This window comes from Bacillus rossius, chromosome 5 (genome assembly GCF_032445375.1).
Source record: "Bacillus rossius redtenbacheri isolate Brsri chromosome 5, Brsri_v3, whole genome shotgun sequence".
Lineage (NCBI taxonomy): Eukaryota > Metazoa > Arthropoda > Insecta > Phasmatodea > Bacillidae > Bacillus > Bacillus rossius.
The window spans coordinates 57,182,856-57,195,772 of NC_086333.1; the positions used below are offsets into that span (position 1 = coordinate 57,182,856).

The 12,917-nt window shown below is 39.2% G+C and overlaps 1 protein-coding gene across 3 annotated transcripts; it reads right to left on the bottom strand.

Annotated features, from left to right (window-relative positions):
* Positions 1-1,095: 1,095 nt before the first annotated feature.
* On the bottom strand, positions 1,096-9,865 carry LOC134531830 (gastrula zinc finger protein XlCGF57.1-like). 3 transcript variants are annotated; one of them, XM_063367794.1, is made up of 5 exons: positions 9,774-9,865; positions 9,556-9,668; positions 5,684-5,773; positions 4,818-4,983; positions 1,096-2,224 (listed from the first exon to the last, which is right to left on the bottom strand). In XM_063367794.1, the coding sequence occupies exons 2-5, from the start codon at positions 9,622-9,624 to the stop codon at positions 1,194-1,196; spliced, it is 1,356 nt and encodes a 451-aa protein (XP_063223864.1). In that variant the 5' UTR covers positions 9,625-9,668; positions 9,774-9,865; the 3' UTR covers positions 1,096-1,193. The 3 variants fall into 3 exon arrangements, with proteins under 3 accessions (XP_063223864.1, XP_063223867.1, XP_063223866.1); XM_063367797.1 differs by lacking the exon at positions 9,556-9,668 and having other exon boundaries at positions 5,684-5,775; XM_063367796.1 differs by lacking the exon at positions 9,774-9,865 and having other exon boundaries at positions 5,684-5,775; positions 9,556-9,765.
* Between the last annotated feature and the right edge of the window lie 3,052 nt (positions 9,866-12,917).

Consider the following 12,917-nt stretch of genomic DNA (forward strand, 5'->3'; position numbering starts at 1 on the left):
AGACTGCTTAATTAATAATTATTTACTCTACGGAGTTTTTAGTCATCCGTGTAAGAAGTAAGAACTTGAGGCGACCACGTGCGTGGTTCGCCTCCTCACCTAATTCGATTCGTGCCTCGGGAGTTTTATATAACAGTATCAAGGAAGGAATGTGTAAGAGCGTGTAACGTGAGTAAATAAAAACCAACTTAATTGAGTCACATGTCTTTGTGTTCGGGGGGGGGCACGTGGGTCCTTAACCAGTCAGCGGCGTGTGGGACGCCCTAAGAGCCCACTGCGGTTAATTAGAAGCGTGCCCGACGCTGAGAGCGGGCTTGGTTATGAATAGGTGTTGCAGTTAAAATCAGGAGGGCTAATATCTCGCCGCACACGGGCCACGTAACGCCCTGAGTTAGAGTTTCAAGCCGGGTCCACGTGCCCACTCACGTAGTAGCGCCCATTATTTTCCACCAGTATTCAAACCTTAACACTGGTACGCCCTCAATTCTTATTATAGTTGGTTGCAATATATAATTTATTTTTTTATAAAAAATATTTTCAGAGAACAAATTTGTAAAAACACAGTTAACATATCCACACAAAATCATTAATTTTAACATCAGGAGAAACCTGAACGTTACACTTAAATGCAGCAGCAGTATTAAGAATATTTTGCACATGTACACAAACATGAGTAATAAAGTGATTACATTCACTATTATTATAGTATCTCTCCTTGGTATCGGACCTGATTTTGATTTTACACGAATATTCAAATTATAAAGTGCTCATATTACCACGATTGGACTAAATGCATCATGCGCAACATATGGGTTATATCACAGAAATCATATTTTTAATATAACTACGAAACTAAATACGTATATTATTTGAGGGAACAAAATTGAAGACTTTTATTATTTGGGAGGGGGGACGGGGGGGGGGGGGGGACGGGGGACGTGTCCCCCCCGTCTCCCCGGTTGCGACACCCATGTTGTAAGGATATGAAAGTATAGGTATACTTTAAAGTGAAGTACTTCGTAATGAGGTTTTACTGTAATACAAAGGTCACTCAACAAAATAATGGATTATTAACAACTAAAAAAAGTAAGAATCTTTTAATTAAATAACTTTTAATCAATCCAAACATAAAATTACAATAAATCCATTTTATTTCTGCCCATGCAGCAACGCTAAAGCAAGCCATGAAATCATCAGCTTCCCATAGCTTCATGAAGAGGCACTTCACAGTGTACTTTCATTGCGTGCCTCTTCAAAGTACACTTCGCAGCAAACCTATCCAGACACATTTTACATGCAAATGGCTTTTCACCAGTATGTGTTCTCATATGTGCCTGAAGATTACACTTAGCAGCAAACCTAAGACTACATAAAGAACATGAGAATGGCTTTTCACCCGTGTGTGTCCTCATATGCAGGTTAAGAAGATACTTTTTTTTGAACTTAGAAGAGCACAATGAACATGAGATAGGCTCCTTATCAGTATGTTTTCTAAGCAGGTGTGCATCTAATTGATTCTGCTTAAAGAACTTAGCGGGACATAATGAACATGGCACATGCCTTTTGCTATTGTGTGTTCTCATGTGTCTGTTTACATCACTCTTCTTATTAAACTTTGCAGAACACAATGAACATAAAAAAACCTTATCATCAGCATGTGTACTCATGTGTTCAAGCAAATAACATTTTTTTGTGAACTTATCAGAACACAATGAACATGAGAAATATCTCTCACCAGTGTGTGTTCTCAGGTGTATATTCAAATCACTTTTTTGAATGAATTCTGCAAAACATAGCGGGCACGTTAACTGATTCTCATCAGTGTGCGTTATTATGTGAGTATCCAAGTAACATTTTTGACTGAACTCGGCAGAACACAATGAACATGAGAAAAGCCCCACATCGGAATGTGTTCTGACATGTGGAATCAAATACCCATTTTGAGAAACCTTAGCACTGCTCGTTGTACGGGAGGAGAACTTCTCACTGATGTATGAACCACTGGGTTCATTAGCCACCACAGAAAAATATCCCTTTCGATTCACTGATTGTAGTGCTTCTGTGTTCTTCTCCAAACTCAATCTCAACATCTCCAACTGAGCTGAGCGACCAGACCTCGCCAGTTGTTCGTAATCATCCTCCGAGCTCGACAGCTGTGTAAAGTTATAATCCTCTGCAATCACATCTTCCTCCGAGCTAGGATATTCATTACTTATTTCATATTCTAGAAAAAAAACAAAACAATTATGTTCATGAAATAGTCTGTAATGATATACAATATACTGCAAACAAGCGTTCATAAAACTATGAATGTTTCTGACTTATGGACACTACACCCTAAATATCTGCAAGAGGAATTCTATACTATTTCATATTAATCTGAAAGTTGGGTACCAAAACAAAACAAAATTAAAAACCTACACTGAACAAACCATAAATAGAAAGTAACATGAATCATTTAATGACATACTTGAAAGGTCCATTTACCATGACTGTTAAACATATACAAAGATATCTGGGTCAGAAAAATAATTCAGTTCTGTTTCAGGACCTTTCAATGAAATTTTCTTAAATTTTTTATTCATAGTATAATTTTTTACATAGAAAAAAGTGAGCGAGTCTTTTTAGTGCTTGCCAATGATGTGTAACATCTAACCTTGGAAAAAAGTCTTCAAGGCTTGTAACTGGTAAGAGAGTGATGTAAACAAATTGTGTATGTATTTTTTCATAAGAGTAAACAATATAAACAAATGTTCCACCCTGTGACTTGTAGAGGGGTAGGGGGTCGTGAGACAAGCAGGCATCAAGAGGAAAATCGTTTCTTTTAGTAGTGATTGTTCAATTATTTTTGAAATAGAGGCATTTCGACGACCAATGGATACCCATTACCTGGGAATATTTTAACACGGCACCTGTAAAATTATTGCATTTATAAGGATCATCCAGAAAATAAAGACAGTTCAGTTAAATAAAATGAAAACAATATTTACTGGAAAAAACAATTCTGTTATATACCAGAAGCTTCCTTCACTTCTTTACATAATCACCTACTATATTCAAACATTTGTTTTATCTGTCCATGAGCTTCAGAATTCCCACGTTATACTGTTCTGCCGCAAGTTCACTGCATTGAAACAAAAAACTGCTCGTGCATTTCCGCCGCGCAGCTCACTCATCTTTCTTTCTTCAGAGTCAACTGGTTTCGTTAACAGCTGTGCTCGTAATGCTTTGAGTGGAGGTAGCAAGAAGTCGCCCTTCTACAGTTGGAGTGGTCAAAATGAACTGTATGATTGAAAATCCTGCTGACTGTGAGGTAAGGAGTGCTATTCGATTTCTAAGTGCTAAAAAGATGAAACCGGCAAAGTTTACCAGCAACTGAAAGCAGTGTGTGGTGATAATGTAATGAACAAAAGAAATGTGAGAAAATGGTGTGAAATGTTCAACATTGAATGAACAAATGTGCACCATGAAACTCGACCTGGAAGCCCATTGCTTGTCACAGAATACCTGAAGACTACAGTGAACAGAATCTTGCAAGACAGGCACATAACCTTCACTGAATAGCACATGTTTCCAGATATTTATCGTTCTTTGCGTGGTGAAATTTGTGCACAATGGGTTCCGCAGCAACTCAGTGACCAACACAAAATTCGAGACAATAGGCTAAGTATTGACATTCTTGACAAGATATCACACAGATGGAGATGGCTTTCTTGACTGGACTGACTGGTGATGAGACTTGAGCTAGTCACATCACCCCAAAGAGCAAGTACCAATCATTTATGTGGCATCATCCCTCCCCCTCCCCCCCCCCCAAAAAAAAAAATACAGAAATTCAAAAACTCACTCTTCCCCACAACAAAAGGTCTTGTCAACCATCTTTTGGGATTGTAAAGGTGTTCTTTCAGTGGATTTCATTCAAAAGGCACTACGACCAATGCAAATCGTTAGTGAGACTATAAGAAAACTACAGCACGCCAACCAAACCAGGAGGCGAGGAATGCTTTCTGGAGAAATTATGCTTCTTTATGACAATGCCAGCCCTCACACTGCTGCAACTCAGAATCTCTGGATCAATTCAAATGAGAAAGTTTTTATCATCCACCTTATAGTCCGAACCTTGCTCCTAGCGATTACCATCTTTTCCTTAAGCTGAAAGAGTTTCTGGGTGGTAAACGTTTTGGAAGTGATGAAGAGTTGGAGAATGTATTGAATACCTGGCTTAATGAACTGGCGGAAGAAGAGTATGACATGGAAATTCTGAAGCTAGTGGACAGATACGACAAAAGTTTAAATATACATGATTATGTAGAAAAGTGAAGGAAGCTTCCAGTATGTAATAGAATGCTGTGATTGGCTATTGTTTTAAAGCATGTGTAGTCTGTCAATTTCTCACTCTTGGCTTGGTGGTAGTAGTAAGCGGCAGAAGTGTACAAAGAAATTAATTACTAGAGGAGATGGGGGAGGGGGATATAAACAATTTTCCTGTTATTTGCTTTTAAATCTTTTCGTTTGTTGGTGGGAATGATAGATATTCCAATATTTCAGGGGGAAAGGGGAGATAGTATACCCTCCCCCCCCCTTTTTTTTCCTTTGCCCCTGGTAAGTGCAGTCAGCATTTTGACTAGGACTTAAAACCTTGAAATTCAATGTAATATTTACGGGCAGGCATCACATTATTGTTATTTGAACTACACCAATGTCGCATCTTGCAGACAAAGTTAAACTTATACTGTGTAATTCTGTACATAGATATTTTTTTTGTCAGACGCCACAAACTTGTTTCCTGCTTCCACACAGATGAAATGAACACCTACCTGTTTGAGTGTCTGCCGCTCCCAGCTGCCCCCACTCTAGACTGTTGTCAGACGCCACCTCTCCTTCCTCCAACACCACCACCTTTGCTCCTGCCGATCTATTGGATGGAACCAGCGACTTTTCAAAATGGGAAGGCACCCACTCTCCATCCTCTTTCTCTTCACTCTGCCACAGTCAGTCACCACCTACACTGCAGCCAACTGCTACAAACGTACTTGTGAGAAAGACGGAGAATCACTAAAATTAGCAGAGAACTGTTGTGTGAATGCAGGCTAAGTAAAGAGTAAAGCTGGGTCACTCTTATGTAAAAGTTTTCATGAGACCAGTTTAGCAATTACTCCCTGTAAAAATAAGTTGTCATAAGCATACCGACATTTATGCAAGCATCGCACAAAGCAAAACTGTTGATATTTTTTATTTTAATTTTATGTGGTACTATATACACAATATAGAAGACATTATTGTAGAGACGCTGATAATCTTTAATGCAATGTCAAAACAAATGAAATTATTATGTCTGAATTTTTTTTATATCTGTTGGGCATAAATTTTGTTCAAATTATACTTTAAAAGCATAAACTGTATTTGTTTCGGATAAGAATTATAGTACTTACCTAAAGAAATTAACATGAACAGGCCTAGTGTGAATACATCACACAATATCTTGCATGGTATCTATGAATGCGAAAGTGGGATTAACTACACATTAAAATTGAGTACCCTCCAGACATTGCTGGTTCATTCTGCTCAACAAGAACTTACAATTGCACACTATCAGTATGGCACCTGAGCCAACAAAAAATAACAATAAAGACAGGACAGACGCCTCCTGCTGTTTAGACATATTACATCAGCCCGCACTAACCTTCACCTCCTCTTTTATGATCAGGAGCACAGTTTCAAAAGGATCTGTATTCACTGAGTCTTCTTTCGAGCACACATCTTTTGTCGCCATCTCTAGAACCAGAGGGCAAAAAATGCATACATCCTTTAAAATTATATTTATAAAATTATTTTGGTAACTGTTCTGCATCAAATATCAAAGTTTACCCTTGATACTGATAGCACGATCCTGTAAATGTTAATCCTGTGGTACATGATGCTTACTGTTTTAATTTAGTACCTTGAAACAACCTAGACATAAACTGTGATATAACAATAACTTATGATTGTAAAATGCTTAAGAAAGAAAAAATTTCGACAAGGCCTGAATAATTTCTTTGTTTTGTGATGTTTGAGTTTTTACTATGTACAGGCTCTTTCGACATACTAAATTAAAACAGCAAGCATCATGAACCACAGAATTAATATATACAGGATCGTTGGATTGGTTACATGATAAGAAATAATTACCTTATTTCTCCAAAAATTATGTATACTTATTTTACATTAACAAAAGAAGAAACTGGAATGAAATTAATTGTTACTGATTTGCTCAAAATTTTCAATTATGACGTCCATTATTGCTTAGAGTTGTTTCAGGTGGTAAAAATTCTGTATCATGAATTCAAGTTTATATTGTGTTCCTGATGACATGTTAATGCAAATATTGATACTGAGGTACATGCTGTTTTATTTCATACATCAAAAGATCCTGGACATGATAGAAACTTGTGATATAACAATGAATTATGATTGAAAGTGGAATACAAAAGTAAACATTTCCACAAGACCTAATGTATTCATATTTGCACAACCGTAAACAGAGAGTGGAAATAAAATCAAACAATAACATAGTGTTCTCAGACTGGAAAGTCATTAAACATGGAGTCCCTCAAGGCAGTAACCTAGGACCTCTATTGTTCTTAGTGTATATTAATGACCTGCCTTTAAACATCCCACAAGCCAGCACAGTGCTATTTGCTGATGACACCTCAATACTAGTGAAAGGTAAAAATGTAGACAACATCGTATCTAAGGCAAATTTAATCCTTGGCCATCTATATCACTGGTTGGAAGCAAATAAACTTGTACTAAATACCTCTAAAACAAATTGTATAAATTTTAGGAACAGACATAATCCAGTAGAAGAAAAGTTTGAATTAAAGTTTAACAGTAATATCATAACTAGAACATCAAATGTTAAATTCCTTGGTGTGAACATAGATGAACAGCTAAAGTATAAAGACCATATTAACTCTGTCGCTAGCAGGCTAAGTGTATCCTGCTATGTACTAAGAAGACTGGCAGACATAGTTAGTATTGAAACATTAAAAACTGTCTACTACGCTCACTTCCACTCTATAATGACATATAATATAGAAATCTGGGGAAACTCTGTGAGAATTGAAACAATTCTAAAATTACAAAAAAGAGCTATTCGTATAATGACACATGACAAAATGTCAGCTCACTGTAAACAAAAATTCAGAAAACTTAAAATCTTAACAGTCATAAACGAGTATATACTAAGAATACTATTATTCATACATAAGGAGAAACGCTATTTACAAAAAAATCTAGATATTCATTTATACAACACAAGAAACTCCAATAAATTGAGAATAACAGGTCATAATACCAGTCAGTATGAAAAGGGCACAAATTACATAGGCATAAAAATTTACAACTTATTGCCACAAAATGTCACAAATATAACCCATTTACCTATATTCAAAAGAACAATCAAACAAGTTCTCTTAGAACATCCTTCCTACTCTCTTATAGAATTCTTTGACCTAATAACTGATAATAAAACTAAACTCTGGTAAATTTTATTTAAATACATCAGAAAACGAGAAATATATTGAGTTTTGTAAATTAACTCTTCACTCTGAGGTTTAGACTTCAGTTTATACAATTTCTTGTGTACCCATGTTCTTTTTTATGTAGGTACCCATGTTTTTTTTTTTAATCTCTTTCTTACATTTGAAATGTAAAAAGTACTGTGTAATATATATATTTTTTTTTGTGGTTGTACAGTTTGTTTGTATATATGTATATATTTGTATTAACTGACTTATTCTATATCCCGGAGTCCTTACCTCCATATGGGATCTACAGAACAAAAATTGAATAAATAAATAAATAACATAGGTAATTTGTTTGTATTCTGGCAGTTGAGTCTTTGCTTAGTCTGGAGCTTTCGACGTACTAAATTAAAACAGCAAGCATCATGTACCACCGAATCAATATATATGAACATGCCATCAGGATCAAGGGATCAACTTGGATACATGATAAGGAACAATTATCTTAAGATATTACGTGTGTTCTACACCATTGTCATTTGTGTTGTAAGCAATTGTGCAACTATGGGAAAATGCATTATTTTGTTGACATTCAGAGTTATTTTGTTTTAATCTTTATTTTCACACATCTAGTAGGTGACCGACAATAAAATGAAAGGTTGGTTAGGTTATGTCACATGACATTGAAAATATTGTTAATTTATAATTTTTCTTATATATAGGTATATAAATATATATACATACTTATACATATACATACACACATATATACATATACATACACACATATATATATGCATATGCATACAAACAACCAGTGATCAGAAATGTTCACAACTGTTCAAGTGGTGATTGTATTTCAGTGAAACTTAAGCCTTTTTTGTAAGAAAGAAAAAAAATAATTGAATACGTTGTTTGAACATATTTTGGTCTGCTACTTTCACAGTGTGGGGTTGTGCATCTGCATCGTACCATAGTATAATGTGGGTATTAAATAACTAATGTTACTGTAATTAACTTCTTACAAAGGTTTTGATGATTTTTATTTCACTATTTCTCTCTTGTGGTAATATCTCAGAGTAGTAACTTCCGGAAAATAAGAAGAATAATTAAAATAAAAAGTTGTCCGAGTCAAGTCAGCTTCACAAACATGTAAAATCTTAAAGAGTTAATGAAATTTTACAATGATTTTATGAGGTCAAATCTAGAACATGATACCAGCAATTCAGGCAGCTTACCACAGGAGGGGAAAAAGGTAGGGGAAGTGAGTGACATGGGAGTAGGAGAATGAGAGAACATAATTCAATTGTCATCAGTATAGTTTTTCATGTATTGGTATCAATGTAGAACAGAAGGAAACTATTTAGTGGACATTGTATAAAAGCAATGATAAATTTAAATTTAAGATGAAATTTTATTTAGGCAAATTTAATACAAGTAAATTACATAAATGTACAGTCATGTGTACGTAAAAAATTTCATGTTTATAATGTAATGTAATGTAAATACGTAGTGTGTTATTGGGGATTGTAAGAAAGAGAGTTCGAGAGTATTGATTACAAATATATATAAAAAAGATTGAAAATGGAAATGTGTTATTTTTAATTTGCCATGAACAAGTTGTTTGACAGGTGTACAATTTCTTTTTTCACTGTATTGTGGAATACAATCCCACCCAGGATATTCTATTTGGTGATACTGGTATTTAAATCTTTAAATGTATGTAAAATGTATAAAAAAAATTTCTTGGTATCGTGAAGTCGAGTACATTCCTACCCGATGTACTCAATTTGGCCTTACCTGTATTTAATTATGTAAATAATGTTAAATAGGTATATGATCAAAATTGCGATACCGGTGTTTAGATGGTAAAATATCCTCAATTTCAACTAAATGGAACAATCGTAATATAGAACAGAGCCAAGTATTAAGTATTCTTCTCCCTCTCCCTTCCCAAGGTACACATTATTAATGAGCCATTCTTCACTTCTTCAAGCCCTATTCCGGGTTATTGGATAAAATGTAAAACTTGCATGATATAACATACCCATCTTAACGTCACACCGCAGAGACGAAATTTTGTTGTGAACGATGGCGTTGAACTCACTGTATTCATTTTAATGTAATTTGTTTAAACAATGCCGGTTGTAGCCGGGAGCGCTAACCACACAACAGTAGAAATGACAGTCAGTTATCTATAACTAAATCTTAAAACTACCCAATGCAATAAAATATGTAAAACTAAAAACTAACGTTACGTCATACCTCAAAAATACAATAAAATACAACTTATTCTCGATTTTGCATTCTAAGAAATATCTGATACTAATAATTACATTGTAGAATAGTTCGATTGGTTTATACTCATAGAGAAAAATAATTCTAGAAAGTCCCCGGAATGACCTTATAACTGGAAATTACAAAAACAAATTTAAATTTTTTTAACAATCCCGTATAGTAAAAACTATTACATTGACGCCGTCCCCACTGCCTGTCTTACAATTAGTGAATTTAAATTGTGAAAGCTAGAATTTCGATTCGAGGTCGGGGTTCTTTGCCTCGTGGCTGCAGGCAGGGACACGTCGGCAAGGGACTCCCCAGGCTGTTTAGGCCACCCAGGACACCGTAACGATTAAAAGAACACGTAAATATAACTGGATTTATTGGCACGTCACACGGTACATTACGTCACCTGGTACAGGGTGCTATTACGTAACTGGCCATATCATCGTCTACCTTCTCATCTCCGCACACACAGCTCTCGAATGGCGACACTGTTTCACGGTTTGCGGAATTCCCCGGAAATACCCCACTGAGGGTTGCCGTCGTCCGGGGTCTCGGGCTCGAGTCCCGGTGTGGCTCCTAGTGGGAAAAGGCGGTTCTTGATCTGTGTTGTCCGGGTGGGCGCCAGACTAGCTCGTTTCTAGTCGTGAATTTGGGGTCGTGGATGTATGTGCCCCTGCGTGGCCCACTAGGGCCGGCGGCGGTGTTGCGTGAGATGATTTTAAATAAGAGACGTGGAGTTGAGGTGGCGGTGTCGTACCTTTTATTCAGAGGAGCGAGTCGTACACAATACAACACGCTACAGAGGTCCCCGGGGGGTTTTACTTGTTATTCCGTGGCGCCGTATTGTTTGTGTTCCGCGTTACGTGGCCTCGGATGCTGTTATGTCTCAGACGTCTCACTGGGTACGCAGGTAACGTAATTTCGTAACACAAAGGCGGGACACAAAATACACTGAATTAAGGGGGCGCGCACAAGTTACGTGGCACTCGTTACTCGGGTAACGTAAGTTAGCAATACAAAACACGGGATACAAAAATACACTGGATTAAGGGGGCGCGCACAAGTTACGTGGCACTCGTTACTCGGGTAACGTAAGTTAGCAGTACAAAATACGGGATACAAAAATACACTGAATTAAGGGGCGGGCGATTGGAGACGGCCAATCCCGTATGCAAATGTCTCGGCGCGGGTATTGTGCCCACTGTGGTGAAACACGCACCGCAATTAAGTTTGTCCAAGTTCCCTTGCGGGTTTGTGGTCAGCGCCGTGCGCGTGACCTTAAACAAAGTTCTGTACGTTGCGGGAGACGGCCCGTGCCGTATGCTGAAGAGCAGCCCCGCTGACCAAGTGTGGTGCGGGGTGTCCTTAAGTTGATGCGGCCGGATTAGGTCCGGGACCGAAAAAAGGGACCGGGTACTCACGGAGAGGTTAAGTAATAAAAGGGGTTTGGTTAATTAGTGACTATATTTACCGGACGTTACTTTCAATGTAGACAAAGGATGTTGCCTCTCCGTGGGACGTAGGTCCGCCCCGGTCCATGAGCTGCGCTGAACTGCCGAACTGGCATGGCGTCCGAGGGAGGCTCGGCCTCTCTCGCGCCAGGCGTGACCTCATTACGCTAGACTCCAAACGGGTGTCTCTGGAAGAGATTTTATTGTCGCTAAAATCCTCATTTAATGTTTCAGGAGGAATGGGTACGGTTCTTCTCTTGTCTACTCAGGTTTCCGCGGCTTTGTCTTTAATTGCTGTTCGGGTCGCCTGACTCGGGTGGGCCATGGCCAGGGGTGTGTTCCGTTAGCGGGAGCGTATACTGGCGGGTGCAGGTCGGGCTCTGGGGTGGTCGTCGGCCAGACGACGTCAGGGTTGCAAGCTATCCTGAGAGTAGCAGTAGTGGAAATAAAGGCGCGTGATGCGTCTGGAAGCGGCGAACTAATTTGCGCCGGACGGCGAAACAAATGTCTGACTCTGATTAACTAGTTATAATTGATCTAGGTAAAAAACAAGAATTACAAAATTATACGTGGCGGCTATCCCCACACCTATCACCTATCACGCCCTTGGCATAGGTAGGAAACACACGTGGCTGATAGCTGAAACTAAGAATAGAATCAATACCGTGAGATAAAATCCAACATGGGGGTGTTCTGCAGAATGGCATGAATCTGATGCAAAATTACTGTTCAGTTTAGATTACATAATTACCCAGAGTCCGTCCTCGTAGTGGTGTGGAGGCCACGAATACTGGGCGCGGGTGCTGCCGTACCAGGGCACGGAAAATTCACTCGCGACCGCGGCACGTCCCAGGAACTGATGCGTTATTAAGTCTCACTGTATGCGTTTAGCTCTATGCCGCCCCGTGTGGGCAAAGTTTGAAACTCCTGGCGGAGGTTTTACGGCGTGAAGCGCAGGCACATCGGCATGCTGCCCTTAACAATATTAATTACGTATTGTATGGAAACTGCTCATGACTGAGCCACACACAATTATTAATGGACCACGCAACATTTCGCGCTACTGTCGCGCGACCTATTCAGGACCCGGTCGTTCCAGAGCTGCCAGGTAGGGTGGCCTCCTCCGCGCGCTAGCTCGCGGCGTCAATCGCCGTCCGGCGATCAGCGATGGGCCGTGAGATCATGCCGCTCTAGGTCAGCCTCGGTGCTGGGCGATGTTTTCGGTCCCCTCCATGTCTATCGTGAGGCGGGTACAGGTAGAGAGCCCGTCGGCAGTTGTGCTAGTATGGGTGGGGGGTAGGATCTCGTCCCACTCCTCTTCATCCAGCACCTCCCGACTGCCGTTTGGCTCGCGCGAGAGCAGGTCAGGGAGCTGGTTTTCCACGCCTGGCACGTGCTCTACTGTGAAGTCAAAGACTGCAGGAGCAGCGCCCAATGGATCAGCTTCCTTTTCCTCCCCTGCATGGTGTGAAGCCAGGTGAGGCAGCAGTTGTCGGTGTGGAGGGTAAAATGCCTGCCTTAAAGGTGGGGGCAGTATTTTTTCACGGCCCACACTACCGCTAAGCACTCCTGCTCGTTTATGTGGTACCGCTTCTCCGCCGAGCCGAACTTCTCGCTGGCGTAGTCCACCACCTGTCGCTCCCCGCGGTCGTCCACGGCCGCAGTGACTGTT